General features: G+C 44.6%; 1 protein-coding gene across 29 annotated transcripts in view; it reads right to left on the minus strand.

Moving 5' to 3' along the window:
- The window catches only part of MAP2 (microtubule associated protein 2), a 282,714-nt gene that overhangs the window by 115,989 nt on the left and 138,934 nt on the right, over positions 1–27,791 (minus strand). For all 29 annotated transcript variants that reach the window (XM_081189952.1, XM_081189950.1, XM_081189942.1 and 26 more), the window contains one exon: positions 3,059–3,344. In XM_081189952.1, the coding sequence (XP_081046078.1) occupies positions 3,059–3,320 (262 nt within the window). In that variant the 5' untranslated portion in view covers positions 3,321–3,344. The remainder of the gene's footprint in view (positions 1–3,058; positions 3,345–27,791) is intronic.

Raw genomic sequence — 27,791 nt, forward strand, 5'->3', positions numbered from 1 at the left:
CATTCCATGAGTCATATTCTTCCTTTCTCTCATCTAAAGCTCAGTTCATCAGTGAAGACAAAGCTTTTCATTGTGCATGAGAGACATTGCTTCAGAGAAGCTGTTATCTCTTGCGTTGATGATGCATAGAGTTTGTAGCTTAATTAAACAAATCTGACTAATGTATTAGATCAAATAGGCGCATACAAACCCATTTCAGACCTATGCAGGTGGCTGGTTTAAGAACTGGTTTCTTCTGCGGCTGGAGTGCTGTTTTATTATGCATATTGGTTTTATATATTTTAAGTCATCTTGCTCTGTTGTATTTTAACAAATTGTCAATATAGGGCCCAATGAACTATCACACTGAAGGGTGTGTTATAAATACATTAAATAATTATTATCAATAGTTTCATAATTTGTAATATACTTACAATGGATTTGCATTTGGGTTTATAAATTGTGGAACTTGACACTGCAGCAGACTAAGGGGACTGCGTATAGTCTGCCTCATTCACTGAGGCTGAAGATGCATGCCTCAGTATAAAAAGAACAAACAAACAAACAGACGGTTCCAAAGACCAAAATCAAGACAACAAGTTTCTATCTTGGGTAGTCCCGATTGGTGCAATAAAACCTACACCAGCAGTTGGTACTTCCAGGAGGCTGGGGAAGAGACTTACCATCACTGCTCTCCCCAACATTTGCCTTTTAGTGCTGTCAGCCTCCTCTGGAGGAGAGATGGGGGAGACAGCTGCTGTCTCCCCCATCTCTCCTCCAGAGGAGGCTGACAGCACTAAAAGGCAAATGTTGGGGACGTACCCCAGGCACGTCCAACAGGTAGATCTTGATCTACTGGTAGATCACTGGACGTCTGTGGTGATCACAGTAGCTCTTTCCTCCCCCTCCCCGAAAAAGCTTTGGCTCCCCCCAAAAAAGCTCAACAACTTTGCCCTGAACCCCCCAAAACATGGCTTTCCTCCTCCCTCAAACTATCTCAACAACTTTCACCTGAACCCCCCCCCCAAAAAAAAAACAGGGGTAGATCACTGGCAGTTTTTAATTCTGTGAGTAGATCGCAGTCTCTTGGGAGTTGGCCACCCCTGAACTACCCCAACAAATCCCTGGCTGAACTGTATTTAAGCCAGACTCCTTGGAGTGAAGCAAGACCAATACCAGAAACTTTATTGATGATTAACTTTAATTTTTGCTTTATATTTATGTACTTGAGCCTAGATTATTGTTGGTGCTTTGTAATATTGAATTTATTCTGTGTTTGCTCAATTGTTGATTTTTGTTACTTTGAATTTATTGACAACTTCTGTATTTTAAAAAAATGTGTTTCCAATGCTCTCTAGTTTGATGCTTTAAATGTTTTCTGTAAGCAACTTTGGGCAGCGGTGGAGGAAGGTGGGTGCAGACTGCCCCAGGTGTCACCACTGAGGGGGGTGACAAAATGCCGGCCGGCATTCACTGTGGGGCCTGCAGTGCGCCCAAGCCATGCGTCTCTCCTGGGAGAGACATGGTGGCTTGGGTGTCCACAGGCTCCGCGCTGCCCAAATGGTCCACCCGCTGCCTCCCCCCCAGCTGTGTAGGGTTGGCTGAGTGGGAGGAGGCAGGCGGACTCCAGAGGTCCCGCGGTGCGCCCGGTCCTCACCCTGCCTCTATGGGAGGCTTGCCCCACCCCTTGGTGCTCTGCCCCAGGTATCCAAGCGGCTTCCTCCACCACTGACTTTGGGCACAGATTGTTGTGGAAAAGTGGTATATAAGTAAAATCAATCAATCAAATAAATCTACGCCATTGCCAGCACACCCAGTAGCAAGAAGGCTCTGACCCAAATTATCTAACAACATTTGACAAAGGTTAATACAATTCAGTACTGAATGCAGTGGAGCTGTAGTAACCTTTTAGCAGAGTAACTGATTACCCAAATGGCTTGATCTGACAAACTTCCTTATTCTGGAGCCCTCTCTCTGGAGCACTCTCTCAGTCAAGACTATCAGCAAAATCCAAGCTTTGTTTCTGAACTGCAACCACTTTCTAGACTTCAAGTAGGAAAACATGTGTTTGAATGGTTTCTCGCGCAACAACAACCCCAGATCTCTTTGCACATACAAAACTGATATCTGAAGCAGAAGGATAGTCTATGCATTGCAGAACTTTCCGTCTAACGTTAATTTTTTTCTGAACTGGAAATGGCTTAATGGCTTGCAGGTCAGTATATGCATTAAGATTAAGCAGCTGGTCTGACTTTTCGTACAGCAAGTCACATGCTCATCTTCTAATATTTCATTTAACTCAGTTATATATTCAACAAAAATGGCAGTGGTGCCAGGAATCACATCCAATGTCGTGACTATAATGACCTCGGTTTTTAGAGTAAAACAGTGTAGCGAGCCAGGGAAGAAATCATTTATGACAGTGTCTGCCCTTGGTTTCACTATTGAGACCTGATCCTGTGAAGTAGGACAACTATGGAACAGAGAAGCCTGCTTTATGCTGTGTCAGACAATTGTCCTGTCCAGCCTTGAATTTCTGCTGTGTCTGGCAAAGCTGTCTAATGCCTTAGACCTTTTCCTGACCCATTATCTGAAAGGCTTTTTAATTAGAGGTGCCAAAGACACATAGCAGAGCACATCCAGGCAAAAGGATGTGCTCTACCACCGAGCTGAGAGCCCTCTCTTTCTCTGTGTTGTGTTCCCTCCCATTAACTTTAGGATTTGACCTTGGCCCAGGCTGCCCCAAAATGCCTTTCACAAGAGAAATCTGTTCCATTTCCAATGTGTGGGCTGCACCACCTGCTGCAGTCTGATCTAGTGTAGGGTGAATCGGATACCAATATCTGCAGCGCTCTCCCCTTGAAAAGCAAGTCTTTAAAGGACAAAGGAAAGGGGAAAATAAAAAAAATTCCTTCCAGTAGCACCTTAAAGACTTCTTCAGATACGTGCATGCACACAAAAGCTCATACCAAGAACTAACTTAGTTGGTCTTTAAGGTGCTACTGGAAGGAATTTTTTTATTTTGACTATGGCAGACCAACACGGCTACCTATCTGTAAAAGGAAAGAGGGTCTTTTACCTGCAGTTTCTTTCTCTCCTGTAGCTAGTTCTCCATTGATCCCATTCTCTTTGGTTCTGGAGTATGAGCTCTGTTGCCCACGTGAACCATATCCGCCATCTTCATCCTCCCTGTATGGAAATCCATTGGCACTTCTGACTAGTCCTTCGCCTGTGCCGCTTTGCTCCTTCATCTCAGGGGAGTGTGAGTGCGAAGAAGCCTCTGCTATCTGACTTGAAGTCCAGTGTGGTGCCTTAGCTTCGTCCTTCCTGTCGTCAGCCATGTTGCTCCGCCTTTACAATTGTTCCTGTAACAAGAAATGAATAAAATATCACTATTATAGGGACATATCAGCACATGTGATGGGAGTGTCCAAAAACTGAAAGATTTTTGCAAAATGTATTTACAGAAATATCTTTCATTACAAGGCAAACAGTTCCCAGGACTCCAGGACTTACGCTACTTAATTTGTATAGTCATGATAGGTTGCAAATTAGAAATAAAGAACTCATTACACAACTATTAACCACTGCAAGAACAACCATTGTCAGGACATGGAAATCATTACAATTATTGACTATGGATCAATGGCATAATGCAATATGTCAAACAGCATTGTTGGTATTAAAGGGTTAAGAAGCTCTAATCAAGACGCTCTAATAACTGAGCAGCTGGAGGTCGTTAATCTTCCAGGAATGTGAGTTTGTATAAATAGTCATCTCACTCGTGTGTTTGCCCCTTCCCCCTTCTTTTCTTTTGGGGCGTGTTTGCTGAAATATGTGATTCTTCACCAGTTTTTGTTTTGTGTAAATAAACCTTTTATTTGAGTTCCAAACTGCTTGCTCCAAGATTCCTTTATTGAAAAGATGCTGACTCTCCAGCCCTTCTTGAGCCACTGTGCGAAAAGCTCTGCTGTAATGGAACGTTGTCGCATCAGAAGCGCACTGGACATATGATTAGCATTAAACTAATTAAAGTTTAATGGGACAGGTTATGGATGTTTGTACGTCAAGAAGGAGATAAGGAGTGCAGTTAAGAGTGATTTATGCAAGGACTGGAGCAAAGACAGAAGTGGTTGCCGACAACGAAAGCCTTCAAAGCAGCTTGAGTCCTGCAACGTGCCTAGGAAAAGTTTTAAAGAGGCACTGCGCAGTTTGTACTCGCTGGAAGACGCCTTATTCCTCGAGGAGCCACCTCAACAGCTGGGAGACGGTCTACAGGTCTGTGAGTATCGTTCCTAAGCCCCAGGGAGGATGGCAGAGTCCCAGGAAAGTTTTACTGTCCCATTTACGCGACTCAATGGGAAAAATTGGCAAGATTGGAAGGCTAGAGTAAGGGTTTGGTTGCAAGCAAAAGAGTTGTGGAGTTGTACTGAAGCACCGCCTTTACAGGCAGCTGCAGACGCGTCTGCAGAAGACAAAGCAGCAGCGGCAGTTTCTCAGAAACGCGACAGGAAAGCCCAAGGTCTACTAGTTTTGGCAGTGGGACCAGAGCAAATGCCTTATGTTTCTGAGTTAAAGAACACGCATGAGGTCTGGACGGTTCTGCAGCGGTTAAATTCCAGAAACACTGCGGGGGCCAAGATCCATGCTACAAGATGTTTGTTTGATTTACGTCTCCAACTGGGAGCGTGTGTGAAAGAACATATTGCCAAAATGGTGTCTGCCTTTAATCAACTAAGACAGCTGGGCATTCCTTTCTCTATGGAGCAGCAGTCATACATTTTGTTGTCTTCTCTTGATAAAAGCTATGAGACTCTAGCTTTAACTTTGGAAGCTATGCCTTCATCTGAATTAACCCTTGAATACATTTCTTCTCGACTTGCTGATGAACAGGATAAAAGGCAAAGAGAAAGAGGTTTGTCTTCAAAGGGGAGTTATGCTGTGCCTAAGAGTGGGGATGCTGAGTTTGAGAACACAGTAAATGCTTTCGCAGCTAGACACTGTTTTCGCTGTGGTTCCTCTTCCCATTTAATCAGGAATTGTACACGTGAACCTGGTCAAGATAGCACCAAGGCCGTTGCCCCTAGTTACCAGACAAGGAGTTCCAGGGGAAGTCGAAGAAGAGGAGGAGGTCGTGGCTACTCCCACAGCACACAGCACATGGCTTCAGCAATGGCGTTGATGCAAGGGCGTGGCCAAGGCAGCAATCTACACTGGTTGATCGACAGTGGTGCATCTCATCACCTGGTGGCGCCATCTAGTGTCCGTTTGCAGAATTGCAGACATTTGCAAACCCTTAAAGTTGTGACAATGGCAGATTCAACTAAACGTTCCTTAGAGACTGTAGGTACAGTGTTTTTGAAGTGTTTGCAAACAGAAATTGATGCCTACGTGCTAAAGGGAATGAAGGGGTGTATTTTGTCTGTGTCAGAACTTGATAGAAATGGGTTTAAAACTGTGTTTGAAAATGGGGTTTGCACTATTTCAAAGAATAACGTATCTCTTTTGCAGGTGGAATGCAGAGATGGGTTATATTATTTTGAGACAAGTCCAGATGAAGTTGAACAGGTTCGTGCTGGTTGTGTGAACTCGCCTACCCATAATTCTTGTGTTCATTTATGGCATCGCCATTTGGGACATATTAATTTTCAGTATGTTAAAAGACAACCTGAATTATCAGAAGGGTGCAAATTGAACAAATGTACTAAGTATTTGGATTGTACTGCATGCAAAAGGGCGAAGGTTCATAGATGCAGCTATCCCAGTTCAAATAGGAAATCTGACAAAGTATTCCAACTTGTGCATATGGACCTATGTGGCCCAATGCCTGTTGCTAGCATGGGAGGTTCGAGGTATGCACTGTGTCTCTCAGATGACAAAACAAAGGTTACATGGTTTTTTCCTCTCAAAACAAAAGCAGATACTGCAGAAACAGTTAAAAATTGGGTTCATGCAGTAGAACTTGAATTCGGTACTAGAGTACTTGCTTTTCAAACAGACAGAGGGTCAGAATTTACCGGGTCTGTGTTGCAGAATTTCTTTAAGAAAAAGGGAATTAAGCATCGTCTGTCTACACCTTATTCCCCCCAAGAAGGAGGCGTGGCCGAACGTAAAAACAGGGTTCTGCAAGAGTTGGCAAACTCTATGTTGTTTGATGCTCAACTTCCTCAAAGTTACTGGGCGGAAGCCTGGCAGACGGCCACTCATGTTCTGAACCGAGTATATAATTCGGTAATTGATACTACACCATATTTTGCTTTATATGGGAAGAAGCCCAAAGTTAATTACTTTCGGGTGTTTGGATCTCAGGCCTATGTACTTATCCCAAAAGCGTTAAGGAAAAAGGGAAGTCCAAGGGCTAGGAAACTCATCTTTTGTGGGTACGAACCACATGCCAAATCTTGGAGGTTCGTGAACCCAGATGGGGATACTACAAGAGTGGTCCTCAGTAGGAGCGCTGAATTTTGTGAGCAATCCGGATGGACTCACTTACATGCTAACCCTGACATTTTGAGAGATGATTTAGGCATTTATGCTGAGAAAGAAAGTCCAGAGGATGAGCCAGAAGGGGATGGTGCACATGGTTCAGATGCAGATTCTGACCAGGCACAAGGTTCTTCTCCTAAGGTAGAAAAGCCAGAATCTAAAAGTGTTCCAACATCGCCAGTCATTAGGCCTAGCAGACAGCAAAAGCGAAGCAGGTCGCCTGCAACACCTAGCCCAAGGGAGGTATCTAAACGGAGGTCTTTATCCCTAGAGGCACGTCTAGACATAAAGTCTGAGACAGATTCTGACAGCCAACGGTCAGAGGGGGCACAAGAGGAGCAATTGCGCAGGTCAAAACGTGCCACAAAGGGCAAGCCGCCAGAGCGGTTTAAGGTGACAAGTGTATACGTAAATATGGCACAGTGTGAGCCAGATAGCTATGTAGAGGTACAACAGCTTCCAAGCTCAGAAGCCGCAAAGTGGCAGGAAGCAATGGAAAAAGAGATGGCTTCAATGAAGTCTCTCGGTGTGTTTACAAGTACAGAGCTTCCAAAAGGCCAACAAGCTGTAGGTTGTCGATGGGTATATCGTTTAAAGCCCACAACTACTGAGGAGTTGCAATATAAAGCCCGACTAGTTGCAAAAGGGTTTTCACAGCGCAAAGGAGTTCACTATTTTCAAATTTATGCCCCTACTTCAAGATCGGAGTCATTAAGAATGCTTTTAGCCTCTTCAGCTAAGAAGGGAAATAAGCTGTTTCATTTTGATGTCAATGTGGCTTATTTAAATGCAGACTTACAGGAGGAAGTCTATATGACGCCACCACCAGGTTTTGAAGGAGACAAGCCAAACCAGGTCTGGCACCTACACAAATCCATTTATGGGTTGAAACAGTCCGCCCGTAATTGGAATTCCTGCTTAAACGATGCTCTAGAGAGCATGGGGTTCAGAAAGAGCGCAGCAGATGCGTGTCTTTATCTAAAAGGCTCGGGATGTGAACAAGAAGCAGTCTTGATATTTGTTGACGATTTATTATACAGTGGAAAGGACGATAAACTTGCACAACAATTTGCCACAAAGCTTGGAGAAAGGTTTCAGATAAAATCACTAGGCAATGTATCTGTTTATCTAGGAGTTAAAATTCAGCAAGATGAAGATGGGAACTATTGGCTCAGCCAAGAAGCTAAGATCCAGCAGTTGCTGGAAAGGTTTAAAATGGACAACTGTGCTGGTGTTAAAACCCCAATGGAGTTAAGTTACACAAAGGATGCTCAAACTGAGCAACAGGCAGAGTTCTGTAATCCCGGGGTTTATCAGTCAGCGATAGGCAGTCTACTCCACATTGCACAGTGGACATATGCTGTCAACATGCTGTGTAGACAAGCTGAAAAACCATCAATGCATGCTTGGCAAGGAGTAAAAAGAGTTTTAAGGTATCTCCAAACTACCAAAAGGTTTCGCTTAAAACTATCAGCAGAGGGCAGCACACAACTTGAATGTTGGGCTGACAGCAGTTGGGCTGATGCTGGACCAGATAGAAAATCAGTGTCAGGAATGGCGATAAAATTTGGAAATGCACTAATTGGTTGGAGATCAAGAAAACAATCACTTATAGCTTTAAGTTCAACTGAATCTGAGTTCAATGCATTATCAGATGTATGTAGAGAACTGGAATTTTATAAACAACTGGTACAAGAATTGTTTGGAGAATGTTCCCTACCTATCAGAGTGTGGGAAGACAATCAACCTTGTATTAAACTAGCTAAATCAGGTCAATTCAAGGCACACACAAAACATTTGGATATCCGTTATCAAAATGTATGCCAAAGTGTAAAACAAGGTTTAATTGAACTAAAGTATTGTCCAAGCCAAGAAAATCTCGCAGGTCCTCAGTAGGAGCGCTGAATTTTGTGAGCAATCCGGATGGACTCTCCTGGCTTCAGTGGAAGCAACGTGAAGCCTCCGGAGCGCAGGCTTTGGAGGCTTCGTGTTGCTATCGCTGAAGCCAAGGAGTCTGCATTCGCCCCATAAGACGCACCCACATTTCCCCTTCATTTTGGGAGGGGAAAAAGTACGTCTTATAGGGCGAAAAATACGGTACTTATTTAAAATGCATATCCTACTATTATTTTGAGTTCATGTACAGTTATCCCATTTTATCCTAACAAAAACTTTTGCCATAGGTTAAATTAGTAGACGGAGCTTTTTTGGTAGAGCAGTAATTTTAACCCAGGTCTTAACCCTCACCATCCAATCCCATATACTTTCTGGCTTGCTACTGAGAAGTCCAGCATATTTAGAAATATGCTGTTTCCTGCTTGGCAGGGGGTTGGACTCGATGGCCCTTGTGGTCTCTTCCAACTCTATGATTCTATGAAATACAATAAATCCATTGATGTCAGCACACTAGCTATTTGACTAGGTGCTAGATGGAAGACAGGAGACAAAAGTTGGACTTAACTATTTAATTTAAAATTACAGCATGGATTAAAATTCACATATTAAAAACACCATGGAGCTTCAGTCTTTTGGTTGTCAATTTTTAGGAAACAGATTTTTGGAGCAGCTTCCCATACCTTTAGATTCCAACCTTTGGATTCCCCACTGCTGCCAAAATGTTTACTCAGGAATGCCCACTCAAGCTTTGCCAGTGTAGAATATGGAGAAGAGAGACAGAAGCTATATTCACAAACCAGTACCTACAAAGTTGCATTCACTGCTGTAATTTCCTATAGGCAAAATTTGTTGCTCACCTCAACACTACAGGGCTAGCTGGACCAATGGTCTGACTATGAACATTCACTGCAAAAACAATTGTAAGTAAAAATGTCATTCTTATAACAAGATGAACATACAAAATAGCTTTATATACACAAACCCATAGCCTAGTATCATACTGGTGGCTTTTCAAGGTCTCACGCACCAAGTTCTCACCTGCTACCTGAGATCATTTAAACTGGATATACTAATGACTGGAAAAGCCACTGTGTTATGTTATGACACCCAAACCATGCACTCTACCCACAGTCACAGACCTCCCTGTGTTACTGCTGTAAAGTCCAATGAATGTAGTTTTTTATTACCAATGCAACAAATCTTAACTCTTTTAATGCCCCTTACTGTACATTCAAAATCTTTTGTAAAGAAATGCTCACAAGCTGCAGAGATCCCTCTGTATAAGAAATGGAAGTCTTCTGTCTTTAAAATGACCCCTGTGTGGTGCATCTTACAGCAGGACCAAACATTGGCTCAATATGTTTAATAGGGGGTTACTGTGCAGAATGCAGATTAAATTCTCATGTTATTGGTAAGGTGCAGTACAGAATGCCAGAGAAATACCTGGAGTGAATCAAAACAACCTTCTCTGTGTTGTATGAGAAAATTGCAACCTGGAAAATTCTCCTTAATGCAGACTGGTAAGCAGAGACATGACAGGTCCAATACGGTAATTGCCACTTTTTTTTCATTAGTAATTTTGGTAATCATTAAAGTAACTAAAAATGTACTGAAAACATTTGCTCTTTTACTTAACTGTACAGATACTTAGCAGGCAAATAATTTTGCAATGGTGTTAGTTTACGTAACAGCACAGTATCAGGTACTTAAAAACAAACTAAAAACATGCACAATGACGGGTACAGTGGTACCTCGGGTTACAGACGCTTCAGGTTACAGCCTCGGCGAACCCAGAAATAGTACCTCGGGTTAAGAACTTTGCTTCAGGATGAGAACAGAAATCGTGCGGTGGCAGCAGGAGGCCCCATTAGCTAAAGTGGTACCTCAGGTTAAGAACAGTTTCAGGTTAAGAACGGACCTCCAGAATGAATTAAGTTCTTAACCCAAGGTACCACTGTACAACAGAGGAGACATCAATCTACAGACTATGTTCTCAAATTCAAAAGATGTGCATGAAGGCAGCCTGTCCTTTCTGATAAAGCTATTCATTTTTCTGCTACAAAGCTATTTGAATTGATTTACTTTTATAGCTCCCTTCATGCATTACTTGTGTAAAGGGGCAACACGTAGCTTCATGACCAGAGGCAGAGCAACACAATCATCAGGCAGCTCTTGGGATCCCACTGATCAGGGCCCACTAATGGAGATGCCATTCCTATCTATCCCAGCGTAGGCACACAAAACAGCAGGAATAAAGGGTTGGGAAGACACTGTTTTCACTCTTCTACATTGCCCCAGACTGATGCTTTTTGGGGCATCATGGAAACATTACAACAGCAAGAGGCCATCTGCAGCAGATTATGCTCTGCTGCCTGCTGGCAATGAATAGAGGGGTCTGCTAGCATCGGGAAAGATCTGAGGGCATCACAGGGGACCCAGTGGAGGGCACTTTACTGAGGGTGCCCTCACGCCTGGCACTGGCCTTGAAACTCCAGTATAAAGACTATATAAAATCAGACAAGCTAAATCCACTAATGTATTTTGGGTTTTTTTCAGCCGTGGGCCGGTCCACTCAGACCATGTGGGGGGCTGGACTGTATTTTGAAGGGAAAAAAATCCTGTGCCCCACAAATAACCCAGAGATGCAGTATAAATGAAAGGACACATTCTACTCATGTAAAAACACGCTATTCCCAGACCGTCCGTGGGCCAGATTGAGAAGGCGTTTGGGCCGCATCTGGCCCCCGGGCCTTAGTTTGCCTACCCCTGGCCTAGTCTGTAGGAAAAGGGAGGAATGTTACCGTGACAGTTACATATCAAAGGCTGAGTCAGCAAGGTTGTGACTAAGGCAAGAGAGAACAGTGGTTATTTATGGGCTAACCAGGAATTTTTCTCTTTCCAGAAAGGTAACACCTACATTTTCTTATTTAAAACACAACTCTGGTAGAGTATGTTTTAGATGATGTGAACTGTTAATGTTTCAAAATTCAAATTGGCTCAAACTGAAAGCTACCTTTTCACATTAGAAATATTGCCTAAGAGGCCTAGACAACCTGTAACTCTTTTGCGGATGACTGAAGTGTCATAATTTAAGATTTAAATCTTTCCAACCGAGAAATTTTGTTCTTTACACAGTATGAACAAAATGAGGGGTTCTTTAAAATTGAGCATTGTGATGATTTTGTCCTTATTTGCATTATAGCTGCTTAATTATGAATGCAATTAGAATCCCACCCCACCCTTTGTATTATTGTACTTCTGTAGAGATAGGAAAAACAAGAGAAAACCTGTATTTAGTCAGAAGATTTACTACTTGCCAGGAGAAAGTTCCCATTATCCCAGCACTAAAGAAGTTCCTACAGAATGTGTCCACGTTTTCTTCTTCTTGCTTCTCCAGTGGACACTTTCTAATTTTTAAACTAAAGATCTGAAGAGGAACTAAAGGGTCATTCAGTCCCTCTTCCCACAGCCAGGGTAAAAGTGAGGAAAAAATGAAACCGAAGAGAATAAACTCTAAAGTCTAGCTTGCAGGTAGGCTAATTTACCTAGGTTACTGAAAGTATTTTTCTTTCTAGTCATGATGAAGTATATTTGAGGTTTGCATGTCCTTAGCCATCCACTGGAATTACAGAAATGTGTGTGTTCCAAGTCCTTGTCCTAGAGCCAAACAAAGGCTCCATACCCATTATATGTCTTCTCTAGGGTCTGCCTATTTCTCACTGACGCTTTCTGGGAAGTTCTATACTCCAGTCATTTCTCCAATCGGTGAGAATGAGAAGGGATGTCCATATATTAATACATGTGAAGTTTTTTCTTCTCCACTTTTAACTGAAGTCAGCTGCAACTAACTGGTGTTGATTAAAATACTTCCACAGAATAGAGAGAGTAACCCACCCCCCCCAAGTTAAAAAGACATTTAAGAACTAAATAAATCTCAGTTATCTGTGGGATTTTACTCACAGATCTGCTCCCATTCTGCCCTTTTCCAGGTCCAAAATGACCTATTGATGATTGTGTGTCAACTGAATGAGCACAAAATGGTTGCCGTCTTTGGTAGCATTTAAATATGTTATACCCATATTGTGTTTTGAAATTAGAGGGGACACTTTCAGAACATGAACATGTAATTTAGGTGCTACATTAGATATACGTGACGGAGCCCAATAAATGAACAAAGGGATGCCATCCTGTGCTTAATGGTAACTACACCTACTCCATTAATTTCTACTGCATATGGAATCAGAGGCTACAAGTGCAACATTGATGTGAAGGACACATCTTAGCAACGGATGTTCATCAGTACTGCATTGTCCACTGTTTATGTCAACACAGCATTTTGCCTTGTTTCTAAAATGGATTTCCTGAAATAGCAAAGAAGAAGAATTAGTTGAGGGTTATTGTTTCAAAAATTACACTGTTTGAGTTTATTGCATGCTTTGAAGAGGCCATGGGGTAGGCAGAGATGTGTGAGAGGAAGATGTCTACTGAACAGAGGAATAAGAAAGCTATACAAACTCCTCAACAAGACCGGATTTTGATGGTGTTATTTGTCTGAGAGCTGTGGAAACTTCAAGATTAGAGTTCTAGATGAAGTTGGTCTAGGACAGTGATGGTGAAAATTTTAGAAACCAAATGCCCAAACTGCAACCCAAAACCCACTTATCACAAAGTGCCAACATGGCAATTTAACCTGAATACTGAGGTTTGTGTTTAGAAAAAACAACTCATACATGCTTGGAGCATGAGGAGCAGTTCACATGATGCGCTCAGCTGGCTCCACCTGACTCAGTCGAGGGGCGCAGAATGGAGTGGGAGCAGCTGGCCTGGGCAGAGGTGAGGGTGATGTGAGAAATTTCCTCAGGAGCACGTGGAGAGGAGAATGTATCAGTAGGGAAAAGAATGATATTAAATTATTGTTTTCTCATTAACACAAAATGTGAAAAGTCTTTAACAGATGTCAGTGGAACTTCCTCCAAATGACCATGCCCGAGATTATGCCCCCATATTATTAGACTTCATGATAGAAAGCAGTATCTTTGTATATTTAGATAAAAAATGTTTGCTACAATTTACAATTTTTAAAAAAGTAATCTGAAGTTTTGATTTATATTTTTTAATTTAAAAACCAACTGTTTAAAAAGCAGCTAAACCTGCAATCCCATATATAATTAACACAGTGGTCTTTACTTCTGATAAATATTGATAGGACTGCACAGCAAAATAATCATAATATTATGACTTTTTATAAAGATTATACAAGAAGTACATGTCTCCTTAATGGGATTTCTTTCACTCCAATGAAATGGGCCCATTTGGCTATAAAGTGTAGGTTGCCTTTTATATGTTCCTTTGAATGTTGTCAGACACTTTTCCTCATTTTTACTATGTTCAGAACTTTTCTCTAGCCATTCTAAACTTGCTGGGTCTTGCTGTGTTTTTCCAATATATTGGCTGAACTGTTTTGGTAACAGCTAGTAAGTCCACTTGGATCAGTTTCTCTTCTCCTTGTACCAAGGGTCAATGGGGTCCTACTTCTCAGAACCAGACATTTTGTCAGGTCGCCAAGGGAATGTCTGTGCTGCCACTCTGATTTGCAGCAGCAGCAGCAGCAGCAGCAGCAGCTAGAAACTTAGAATTATTCCAAGTTAAAAAATATATATATTTCTAGTTGCAATAACAAACCATAGCAGCATAGGCATTCTCTTGGTCATCTTGCCCAGAGTGCCTGGATCTGAAAAAGGACCCCTTTGGCCTTTCTCAGAGCCCTGGGATCTAGTGTTGGCGCCACTCTAGTGATTTATTTAAAAAGTAAGGGGGCAGCAGGAGGAGTGGGGGTTCCAGTGTTTAGGGGGGTTGGCCAGACCCCACCAAGGGCTCAAGGAAGGAATAAACAAAGTGTAATAAAAATGCTACTTCGAGCTCTATTTTCATCCCAAGTGGTTGCAGTGTTCTGTGGTGGACAATACCAGCACACAAATTTGGCTACATGCAAGGTCTTGGTTAGATTGTATTTAATCTAGCTAGAGTAGAAAACCAGAGATAAGTTACATTGTATTTGGTTTCCACCAATATTAAGTAGCTACATCACACATAAGCATATTTCCAGATGGTAATTGTTCTGGATATCAGTGAGCAAAACTTATGCCTTAAAATAACAGGTGCATAAATATTTGTCTTGCTAACTTGAAAGGTTATCTAAAATTATAGTGGCTCATTTCATTTTAATAAAATATGCACTGCACTTTTTATGCAGTTAGCACACTCATGGAAAATGCAATGTGTATGTATATATTGTATTTTATTCCTTTCCCCTCCCTTTCCACAAACGGTACAGTGAGGCCATGCTAGCAATTGACATATGCATCTCTAGCAAGTTGCCTCAATGCAGATCCAAAAAAGATTAATCTCTAAAGGTGAAAGGAGAGTTTAGTTTCTGGCACTGAAAAATTGCCCTTGGCTTCTGTGGAAGAAGGCTGTAGTTGGTACTCATTAACCTCTTTGCTCAGACTGCCAGGAAAAATAGCAGGGTGTCCTGTTAATGCCACACAAGGAACTAACACATCTGACCCATTTTAGAGAAGGAGAGCGATTTACATTTGATCAAGGAGAGCTTCAGCTGCATGGGAACTTGGGATCCACTTTGGGGAAGGGGGAAGTTAGTGATGAATCCCCATCAAGCCTGATGTAGTGATGTCTCATGTAGTAATTTAGTTATTTATGTATTAAAATTATTTACATCCTGCTTTGGATGTGATGTGGCTTACAAGTAATATTAAACTACTTATTATTTTTTTAGATGAACAATGTTAACCTATGAAATATTGTCAGGAACCTTCCTACAGAGCAGTTAGTGGAACATGGACTTTAGGGCAGGAGGAAGCAAGTCCAGGAGGAGTGGGCATTGAAGTGGCCTTTGGCTACATCCTGCTTTCTCCTGGAGTTCTTCCCACGGGACAGTTGCTAGGAGGTGGCCCTGAGTGGATTCTCCTTCTTCCTCATCTGTAGATTTTTTTGTTTTTGTTTTCCAGGATGGCAGAAGCCTTCCACATTTTCAGAATCATTGAGATCCTGGAACAGCTCACTTAATGCTGAAGAGTCCAAAGCTGTGACATAAATTAACATTAGTGTTATCAGGAATGAGTGAAAGTTCTTACAATGACATTCGACAAGTCCAACTCACGGCAATTCCTACACAGAGCTTGGAGCCTGTGAAATTTCTCTGCAACTCAAACAGTACTGTTTCTGTGCTTGACTCCAGTTACACAGTAGTATTAAAGTATCATGTTGTGTTAATATGACCTTCACAAAAGCTATTTAGGAGATCCAGGCCAGGTGAACTTGGCCTGTTTAGCTTGAAATAATTGACTGCAGTAGCACCAAGAAAATGGTAAACATAAAATCTTAACTTGCTGCTCATTATAAGACTTCTTTCCCTGAGTTCTCTGGAATTAAGTAGGTACTTGCTGACCTAAGGAATATTTTCCCCCATCTGATCCAACTTATAAATTCAGCTTTCATTAATTCCCCATGAAAGTACTTATATCAGAGAAGCTCAGGGCTCCTGACAGTTAGGTCCTGTCAGGTCAAAGGTCCCAAGCAGCTTCCTAACAATTATTTATGCCCATGTCGCTCAACTAGCATATGGGGTTTTACAGACTGTTACTTTGCTAAAGTTTAGGACAAACACACAAGAAGGGCTTCATCCACAGCAAAATGTGCTGTGGAAAAGCTACTCTTGCTTTGCTACACATATGTAAGACACCACAACAATGAAACGGCTAGGCATATAAACAGAAAGACGGGGCACTGGCGGAAATTATTTTTAGGGCATTAGAGGAAAAACAATTTTGCCCAGAGAAAAGCAAGATGAACAGAGCGGCAGACATTCTGTCTAAAAAGTAATTTCAGAAGGCCCTTACATATGTATCCAGAAGCTCTAACTTGCATCCTTAATGGGATGTTGTATACTGTTATGTACTGAGTTGAATAGGATCCAAACTGCAGCAGTCTGATTGGTCCTAGAACAATAGGATCCAAATTGCAGCAGTCTGGTTGGTCCTAGAACAATAGGATTCAGAATGCAGCAGTCTGATTGGTCCAAGAACAATGCAGCAGTATGATTGGTTGGCAGGAACCACCCAATCATGCTCCAGTTATAAGTGAATCCACAACCTGATTGGCTTACAGTAGAATTCCAGAATTAACCAATCTGTGCAGCCCATTGTCTAAATAATGTATATAAAGCAGATACTTTGAGGGGACTTTCATTCATTCCTCCTCACCACTATGAGCTGAATAAAGAGCATGAAATCACTCCCCTTCCTCTTGGTTCATGTGGGAACCAATGACACTGCAAGCAATAGCCTCCAGAAGATCAAAAGAGACTACGAGGCTCTCAGCAGGAAATTGAAGCAACTAAATGCACAAATTGTCATCTCATCTGTCCTCCCAGTTGAACGACGTGGCCCAGGGAGAGAGGGAAAAATAGGGGAAGTGAACAGCTGGCTTCGCAAATGGTGTAAACAGGAACGGTTTGGATTCTTAGATCACAGACTGCAGTTTCTTGAAGATGGACTTCTGGCAAGCGATGGGCTGCACCTCACAACGGTTGGGAGAAATGTTTTTGCCAAAAATCTCAGAAACCTCATCAGGAGGGCTTTAAACTGACTAATGTGGGGGAGGGAGACAGTGCTCCTGAAGGTAGGAGTCTATCAATTGATGAAGATGATCATCCAAATGTCATAAACCAAATGGAGCAAACAGCACGCAGACCTAGTGGTGGGAGGAAAAAATCCTTAAATAAGAGACACGGGGGAATGATTAATGGACTTCAATGTCTGTACACTAATGCGCAAAGCATGGGAAATAAACAAGGTGAGCTTGAGCTCTTGGTACAGCAAACTAAATATGACATAATAGGCATCACTGAAACCTGGTGGGTTAAGTCCCATGATTGGAATGTAAAAATGGGGGGATACAATCTATTTCAGAGAAACAGACCAGACAAGAAAGGAGGAGGAGTGGCGTTATATGTCAGGGATGTGTATACCTGTGAAGAGATCCAAGATTTAGAACCTCAAAGCCAAAGTGAGAGCATTTGGGTCAAAATTAAGGGAGAGAAGAATAACAGAGACCTCATTGTGGGAGTTTACTATAGATCCCCAAGCCAAACGGAGGACATAGATGATGCCTTCCTGGAACAGATGGCCAAGCATGCAAAAGGAAGGGAGATAGTAGTAATGGGGGACTTCAATTACCCGGATATTTGTTGGATGTCAAACTCAGCCAAGAGCATAAGGTCAAACAGATTCCTCACTGGCCTTGCAGACAACTTCATTGTCCAGAAAGTGGGAGAAGCAACAAGAGGAACAGCCATTTTAGATCTGGTCCTAACCAATGTTGATGACCTGGTTAGTGGGGTAGAAGTGGAAGGATCATTAGGCGCGAGTGATCATGCTCTTCTGAAGTTTACTATACAGCGGAAAGGAGCAGCCAAGCATACTAGGACTCAATTTCTTGACTTTAAGAAAGCCGACTTCATAAAACTTAGGGAAGTGCTGGGTGAGATCCCATGGACAGTAATACTAAAAGGAAAGGGAGTTCATGATGGCTGGGAGTTTGTTAAGAGGGAGATAGTAAAAGCACAACTTCAGGCAATACCAATGAGACGGAAACATGGAAGGTGCCTAAAGAAGCCAGGGTGGCTATCTAAAAAACTTTCAACTGAGTTAAGATTAAAAAAGGATGTGTACAAAAAATGGAAAAGGGGGGAAACGACCAAAGAGGAATTCAAACTAATAGCCAGCACGTGTAGACACAAAGTCAGAAAAGCTAAAGCACAGAATGAACTCAGGCTTGCTAGAGAGGTTAAAAGCAACAAAAAAGGCTTTTATGGGTATGTTCGTAGCAAAAGGAAGAACAAAGAAACAGTGGGTCACTCAGAGGAGAAGATGGTGAAATGCAAACAGGGGACACAGAAAGGGCTGAACTCCTCAATGCCTTCTTTGCCTCAGTCTTCTCCGATAAAGAAAACAATGCCCGACCTGAAGAATTTGGAGCAAATGATTCAGCAAAGGAAACACAGCCCAGAATAACTAAGGAGATAGTACAAGAATACTTGGCTAGTTTAGATGTATTCAAGTCTCCAGGGCCAGATGAACTGCATCCAAGAGTATTAAAAGAACTGGCAGATGTGATCTCAGAACCACTGGCAGTCATCTTTGAGAATTCCTGGAGAACAGGCGAAGTCCCGGCAGACTGGAGGAGGGCAAATGTTGTCCCTATTTTCAAAAAGGGGGAAAGAGAGGACCCAAATAATTACCGCCCAGTCAGTCTGACATCAATACCAGGGAAGATTCTGGAGCAGATCATTAAGCAAACAGTCTGTGACCACCTAGAAAGGAATGCTGTGATCACCAATAGTCAGCATGGATTTCTGAAAAATAAGTCATGTCAGACTAACCTGATCTCGTTTTTTGACAGAATTACAAGCCTGGTAGATGAAGGGAACGCAGTGGATATAGCCTACCTTGATTTCAGCAAGGCATTTGACAAGGTGCCCCATGATATTCTTGTAAAGAAGCTGGTAAAATGCGGTCTTGACTCTGCTACCACTCAGTGGATTTGTAACTGGCTGACTGACCGAACCCAAAGGGTGCTCATCAATGGTTCCTCTTCATCCTGGAGAAGAGTGACTAGTGGGGTGCCACAGGGTTCTGTCTTGGGCCCGGTCTTATTCAACATCTTTATCAACGACTTGGATGATGGACTCAAGGGCATCCTGATCAAATTTGCAGATGACACCAAACTGGGAGGGGTGGCTAACACCCCAGAGGACAGGATCACACTTCAAAATGACCTTGACAGATTAGAGAACTGGGCCAAAACAAACAAGATGAATTTTAACAGGGAGAAATGTAAAGTATTGCACTTGGGCAAAAAAAATGAGAGGCACAAACACAAGATGGGGGACACCTGGCTTGAGAGCAGTACATGTGAAAAGGATCTAGGAGTCTTGGTTGACCACAAACTTGACATGAGCCAACAGTGTGCCGTGGCAGCTAAAAAAGCCAATGCAATTCTGGGCTGCATCAATTGGAGTATAGCATCTAGATCAAGGAAAGTAATAGTGCCACTGTATTCTGCTCTGGTCAGACCCACCTGGAGTACTGTGTCCAGTTCTGGGCACCACAATTCAAGAAGGACACTGACAAACTGGAATGTGTCCAGAGGAGGGCAACCAAAATGGTCAAAGGCCTGGAAACAATGCCTTATGAGGAACGGCTAAGGGAGCTGGGCATGTTTAGCCTAGAGAAGAGGAGGTTAAGGGGTGATATGATAGCCATTTTCAAATATATAAAAGGATGTCACATAGAGGAGGGAGAAAGGTTGTTTTCTGCTGCTCCAGAGAAGCGGACACGGAGCAATGGATCCAAACTACAAGAAAGAAGATTCCACCTAAACATTAGGAAGAACTTCCTGACAGTAAGAGCTGTTTGACAGTGGAATTTGCTGCCAAGGAGTGTGGTGGAGTCTCCTCCTTTGGAGGTCTTTAAGCAGAGGCTTGACAACCATGTCAGGAGTGCTCTGATGGTGTTTCCTGCTTGGCAGGGGGTTGGACTCGATGGCCCTTGTGATCTCTTCCAACTCTATGATTCTATGATTCTATGACTTTGCGACTCTGAGTATATTTCACTGGCGACGAAGGTGGGATCCCGCTGAGCTGACTGCCACACACAGCACCGCAGTACCGCCACCTGCTGCACCGCTGCCTCGCACCGTGTATCCAGGCTTCAGCTCCGGGACACAAGGAACTCAGAATGGCAGCCAACAGCAGCTTCTCGCCATTCAACCCAGCATCTGGAGACTGGGAAGCGTACGCCTCCCGTTTCACCTTCCTCCTAGAAGCCAAAGGGGTCACCGATGAAGAAGACGCCAAGAAGAGGGCGATATTCTTCAGCATCTGCGTAGAGGAGACATTTGAAATCGCCCGGGCTCTCCTTGCACCTGAAGACGTCGCTACTGTTCCATACAAAACAATAATGGAACAGCTGAAGGGGCACTTTTCGCCGCAGCCCTCAGTGGTGGCTCGTCGAAATGCCTTCTACGCAAAGCGGCAAGCCCCTGGGGAAACCATAACTGAGTTTGTGACCTCTCTCCGCCAAGCTGCCCGGTTCTGCAACTTCTCAGAGCTGGAGAACATGCTTCGTGACCGCCTCGTCGGTGGCCTGAAGGATGAGAAGCTGCAACGACGCCTCTACGCCAAAAAAGACCTAACGTTCCAGGTTGCTCTGGAGGAGGCCCTGGCAACGGAAGCTGCCAAGAGGTCGACGCAAGAGGCACGGCTGAGCCTGCCACCCCAACCGAGGATCCACCATGAAGACCTCACCGACGACTCAGGATCTGACAGGGAGGAGGTGCACAGAGTACAGCAGTGCACTCAAGCAGCCCACATACCACAGCTGCCTCGACGAGAAGGAGGAAACTGCACAAGCTGCGGGGAAAGTCACGAGAGGAGGACCTGCCGTTTCCGCAACGCAGAGTGCAGGCAGTGCAGAAAATTGGGACACATCGCCCGGGTGTGTTGAGCTCGGCCCACCCGACACCAGGCATCAGATGACCAATCCAAGAGCCCCAGGTCCCGGGGCCCAACGTATCAAAGCAACTCGACGGAGCTCACGGACTTCTAGGTATACCAGTTGCCCCACCCCAACGTAGAGAAAATTTATGTAGAGGTACAGATAGAGGGGGCCCCATGCCGCATGGAGCTTGACACGGGTTCAACTCTATCCATAATCTCGGCAAGGACCTTAAGGAAACTGTGTCCTACTCGAGGTCCCAAACTCAGGCCGGCCCCATTTACCCTCCGGGACTTCCATAAACGTATGGTCCCCACAATGGGGGTGGGGACCTTCAGGGTGCAATATTGAGGGCAGACGCGGCAACTGGACTTGCTCGTGGTCAAGGGCCCCTACATTAGCTTACTGGGATTGACATGGTTTGGACCACTGGGGCTAGCCATCACCGGGGTGAACCACACTACCTTACAAGTGGACGTGGATGCCATCTGCAAGGAATTTCCAGGGGTTTTCGATGGGAAATTGGGACAGTATACGGGCCCCCCCATTGCTCTACAACTTGACCCCGCAGTACGACCGGTCAGGCTCAAGGCCCGCCGGGTCCCGTTTGCCCTGAAACCCCGTATAGACGAGGAATTGGACCGGCTCGTGGAGCAAGGAGTGCTGGAGTCTGTGCCTAATGCCCCCTGGGAAACCCCAATCGTCACACCCGTCAAGCCTAATGGTTCGGTCCGCATCTGCGCAGACTACAAATGTACCATAAACAAGGCCCTCACGGCCCATGCATACCCAGTGCCAGTGGTCAGCCATGTCCTTGCCACCCTGGCTGGGTCAAAAATTTTTGGCAAGCTGGACTTGGCCCAAGCATATCAACAGCTGCCAGTAGATGAGGCCACAGCAGAGGCACAGACGATTGTGATGCACAGAGGAGCGTTCAGGGTAAAGCGGCTGCAATTCGGTGTCAGTGTGGCACCAGGCATATTCCAGAATCTAATGGACTCGCTCCTTAAAGGGATTCCTGGTGTCACCCCCTTCTTCGATGATGTGTTGATTGCCAGGCCCATACCAGAGGAGTTTGAGGACCGCCTCCGCACCGTTCTGCACCGTTTCCAGACGGCGGGTCTCAAGGTGAAGCGGGAAAAATGTCTACTAGGAGTGCCTCAGGTGGACTTTCTGGGATTTATGGTGGACGCAGAAGGGGTCCACCCGACTCGGGACAAGGTACGGGCCATTTGTGATGCCCCAGCGCCCAAGAGCAAGACTGAACTTCAGGCCTTCTTGGGACTATTGAACTTTTACCATTCCTTCCTTCCCCACAAGGCGGCGGTAGCAGAGCCCCTACACAGACTCCTGGACAAGCGGGCCCCTTGGGTGTGGGGCCAGCGCCAGGAGGCTGCATTCCAGGCAGTCAAGGACTTGCTTGTCTCAAACTCGGTCTTGGCACACTTCGACGAGAGGCTGCCGGTGGTGCTAGCATGCGACGCCTCGCCCTATGGCATTGGCGCTGTCCTGGGACACCAACTCCCGGATGGAAGAGAGGTACCGGTGGCATACTTTTCCCAGACACTCAACGCAACCGAGCGGAACTACTCGCAAATCGACAAGGAGGGTCTGGCAATCGTGAAGGGAGTAAATGATTTCTTGTACGGGTGGCCCTTCACCATGGTGACTGACCACAAGCCGTTGCTTGGCTTGTTTGCCCCCGAAAAGCAGACCCCCAAGTGCTGTCTCCTCGTGTCCTCAGGTGGTCAATTTTCCTTGCCAGCTACCAGTTTGCACTGATTCACCGCCCGGGGAAGGCAATGGGCCATGTGGACGCCCTCAGCAGGCTACCACTACCGGAAACAGGCCCCGACCCAGCACCTGCACAAGAGGTTATGAGCCTGGAGCTGCTTCCCGACTGCCCCATTCAGGCACAAGAAGTTGCACACCATTCCAAGAAAGATAGGGTCATCTCCCGGGTCCTGGGCTGGGTGTGGAGGGGATGGCCCAGCAGCAGCCCTGGGGCAGAATTCGCCGGCTACACAACCCGCAAACATGAACTGTCGGCCCACAAGGGGTGCCTGTTATGGGGAAGCAGGGTCGTTGTTCCCCAGCCCCTCCGCAAAAGGGTCCTCACAGCCCTACACGAGACACACCCAGGGGTAGTAAGAATGAAGGCCCTTGCCAGGAGTTATGTGTGGTGGCCAGGGATCGACGGAGAGATAGAGGCCTGGGTCAAACACTGCCAGGCCTGCCAAGAATCCCACCCAGATCCCCCAAGGGCACCAGTCCAGTCCTGGGAGTCCGCCCAAGCACCATGGTCACGCCTGCATGTGGACTTCGCTGGCCCCTTTCAGGGGAAAACATTCTTCATAGTGGTGGACTCCTACACCAAATGGCTGGAGGTTCTAGAACAATAGGATACAAATTGCAGCAGTCTGATTGGTCCTAGAACAATGCAGCAGTATGATTGGTTGGCAGGAACCACCCAATCATGCTCCAGATATAAGTGAATCCACAACCTGATTGGCTTACAGTAGAATTCCAGAATTAACCAATCATGTGCAGCCCGTTGTGTAAATAATGTATATAAAGCAGATACTTTGAGGGGACTTTTATTCATTCCTCCTCACCACTATGAGCTGAATAAAGAGCATGAAATCACTTTGCGACTCTGAGTATATTTCATATACTAATAACATATGTATCAAAATGGATGCTGCAGGGCACAGAATGAAGTCTTGTGCATTTCCTTATTCAGTTAAGGAAAGCAGTCTGTCCCTTCAATGACCTCAGCTCTGACCCAAAGGGACTGTCTCTGTTTGAGAGATGATTCATGCCCTCTGCTAACTGAGTTGAATGAAAAGGCTGTATTCAGCCTTCAAAACTCTTATCAGTCGGGTTTCCTTCAGATTCTCAGACTGACATGACTGGGTCAGTAACCATGCACTTGCTTTCGTATTTTTTTAGGCAGCAAAGTCTTTTTGCCTTCTCAAGCCAGTCCCTGAAATTGGAATTTCTTTTTAATGACTTGCTAATTATTGCTGCTAGACTTCTGCTGTAAAAACCGTTGCCTCAACCTCTGAGTATAAAACGTTAATCATCATAAACTTGCATCCTAAATAAACAGTCGCATGACGAAGAATGGCATATTGTTAAACCAGGCCCTCTAAACAAATAAAAGCAACTATTCCTTAAAACACAATCTACCACATTTAAAGGCAACCTTGTGTGAATAATATAATATTTTTAGTTGATTAAAGAGGTGTATGAACCCATTATTAATGAAATGCATTACAAGTGGGATATGTGGAGTCACATTTTACTCCATGAGTATTAAGAGATAACAAAATGTTTCACCACACTGACAATGAAGGACTCTTCACAGTAGCTATGGCAACTGCTAGAAGTGCACCCAAAGTCACGTTGTAGGCCAAAGACTGTAGGAATGATTTAAATGGATCATTGTAGTCTTCTGTTAGATCTGAAATCAGTTTAAATTGGGCATGTTTTTATTTCTATGTCCAGGACTGATTCATTACCCTGCAAAGTAAGTTCTACTTGTAATCATTCTCACTTATGTGACCTCAAGGAGTTGTCAACCATAAAAGTGAGAATGCAGTGCAGTTTGTAAAGAAAAGCAGCCCTGTGCTTTTCAATTTCTATCCGTACCATTCCATCTGCAGGAAAATGAGTAAAACTTCTAGATCTGCCAAAAGTCTTCAGGCAGAAGTGTGCCAACGAGTCCTTAAGAATGAAGCTGCTTCAGGGGAAACAGCAGGATTGGGGGGGGGGGACTGGTGAAGTCCCTGGGAGTGGCTGTGGCGATCACACAGGGTCCCTGGACGCTTCACCGTCTATTGATCCCTGTGCCAGCACTTTATTTCTCGCTGCCACCACCCAGACCCTACCTGGGACAATACTGAATCCAGTCAGGCTTAAATTGGAACATAAACTTCTGCTTATTTATTGCAGTTTAACAAGCATGTGGTTTCATAAACGGTCTCAGTCAATTACAATCATGGGCTGCCTATCCAGACCTATAACTTCCGCTATCTGCTCTCACTCCCTAAACCACCTCTCAGATATTTACTTGTCTTCCTAGCTCCTAACTGTTCCTGACTCAGCTTATTTCGCTACGCTAACTCAACCTACCCCTAGACTCTATCCCAATTCCCTCCCACCCCAACCAACCACCCAACTCCCAACGAACTCCCCCTTCACCCCTCCCAAAGCTGGTTTTATAGTCCCTCGGACTCCACCCCCCTAGGTTCTGATTGGGTAACTTGTTTAACTATTTCACCTCCAGCACTCTCATATGTTAACATACAGGGTGAGAGCCTGTATGATAGGAGAAAGTTGCCAGATGCTTTCCGAGCAAAAGTTTGGAACTGGCAGAAGGCTGGCCCTCCCTGGGTGTGACACAGGATGGGATGGGGAGCAGGTGCTCCCTAGGGTGATAGTGACTGGGTGAATTTGGTGGACTTTAGTAACACTGTTCTTAATTCTGTTGGATGCCTCCTGGGACAATCATCTGTGGTAGATTTTGTTGGTAGGCCGTTGTAGTTTACACAATGTATTTGGGAGGAGTTTGGGGAAGGAGGGCCATAAGTGATGCTATCCTGCATTTCAGTGATCATGTGTAGAGGAAGATATAGAGGTCATGTGTAGTGGAAGGTGATAGGTTACTGTGGAAGAGGATGACAAGGCTGTTTATGTTGCGTTCCTCACTAACAGTCCTCCCCATGAATGGGTTTCTGGTTGCTACTCTCCTTCAACCCACTGGCAGGAGAGAAAAAATATTTTTATTTAATATTTTAATATTATTATTTATTTTTATTAAATGAATGGATTCCATCCACGCAGGCCTATATGAGTCATTACCACTATAGGCTTAAAAAAAACCCAAAACCTAGAGCCTTGAAACAAGCAGCTATCTAGCAAGGGCTATATCCCTTTGTGTTGGTTCTGGCAATGGCTCTTTTAATTGTATCTCAATTAAGATACAGTAGAATGAGCTTTCAAGGGTGCTTTCAGATGACATGGGAGGAACTGTTTTTAAAAGAAACATTGATTAGCTGAGACAGAGGGAGGCAACAGTCTGGTATAAAATGTAATTGGAATATTTATTTAAGCTCAAGGGATCCCAGATGAAACAGCTGCCAGCAGCTGGGGGAGTTGGGGTACCAAATGGGGCCAGGAACTGCAACTAGAAGCCTAAAAAGGCACCGATCTAGTCATACATCCTGCTGATACGACTACTGATACCACTTTTATTTCGTTCTTATGCATAGCTGGACCCTGCTCCAATTCTAGTCCCACATAAAAATTGTATTTATGCATGACTACATGCACCAGAATGAAGCTGGGGATATGCATTAACATGCAAATCCACTGGAAGCAGAGAAGGTCTTGTTGCTCCGCCATGACCTCCCTGCCAATTTGGATACAATAAAGGAACTGGAGGCCCCTCGACTGTCCTCGGGTCCAGTATTGGACCACTTCGACCGGATATCCCCAGCTGATGTGGACAGACTCCTCCGAGCTGGAAAGCCCACCACCTGTCCTCTCAACCCGTGCCCGTCTTGGCTGATTAGAGCGTGTCCAGACGAGGTGTGGGCCCTCCTAGGGGATATCATCAATTTGTCCCTTGGCACGGGGACATTCCCAGGGGAACTGAAGGAGGCAGTGGTGCGCCCGCTCTTAAAGAAAACATCATTAGATCCCGTAGATCTAACCAATTACCGCCCGGTGATTGAGTTGCTGAACAGCTTGGTGGGTTTCTGGATGAAACATCGGCTCTGGATCCATTCCAGTCCAGCTTCCCCGCTGGTCATGGGACCGAGACGGCTCTGGTTGCCCTAACAGATGATCTTCGTAGACAGCTGGATCGAGGCGGGTCGGGGCTGCTGATTCTTCTAGATCTGTCAGCAGCTTTCGACATGGTCGATCATGAACTCCTGGACCACCGCCTTGCCGACGTGGGGATCCAGGGACAGTCCTTCAACGGCTGCGCTCGTTTCTCTCTGGTCGAGGACAGAGGGTGGCGCTTAGGGGAGAATTGTCATACTCTCCCCGATGCTTTTCAACAACTTTATGCGCCCCCTCGCCCAGCTTGTCCGGAGTTTTGGGCTGGGATGCCATCAGTATGCTGATGACACCCAACTCTATCTGTTGATGGATGGCCATCCTGACTCGGCCCCAGGCACACTGACCAGATGTTTGGAAGCTGTGGCTGGATGGTTACGTGGAAGCCGGTTGAAGCTAAATCCTTCGAAGACAGAGGTCCTTAGGCTGGGACGGGACGATATGGGATTGGGGGGGCAACTCCCATCTCTTGCCGGGGCGCAATTAGTGCCAGCACCATCCGTTAAGAGTTTGGGTGTAATCTTTGACACCTCCCTTGTTCAGATTCTGTTAATTGATTCTCATGGGAACTTACAGATTCTGGCTTCACACAATTAACTCAAGGCAGTGTCAATTTACTCTTGGCAGAAAGCCAAGGTCTGCTTGACCTAGAAACTACTTACTCTGATTGGTTAACGACCAGCACTCAACTCTGTTATCTAGAAATGCTAGCACAGTTTGGTGTTAGGTGTGTTAGGAGTAGGAGTAGAAGTGCTGTGTATGGTTATGAGAGAGAGAGAGAAAGAAAGGATTTATTTGCTTTGCTTTGTATGCAGAAACTCTGCTGGTTTTTTTTCCTTTTAATAAATCCTGTAAATAGTTAATCTGAGTCTAGCTGACTAGTCATTTCCACCTCAACTAGCTTCTTCACTGTGCAGGAAAAACTCTGCTACGTTTGGGCTAAAGCCATTAGGGCTATGCCTGACACTTCAAAGTTCCATGATCCCTTTCCATGGAGGCGCA

Source organism: Podarcis bocagei (genome assembly GCF_964188305.1).
Source record: "Podarcis bocagei genome assembly, chromosome: 1".
Lineage (NCBI taxonomy): Eukaryota > Metazoa > Chordata > Lepidosauria > Squamata > Lacertidae > Podarcis > Podarcis bocagei.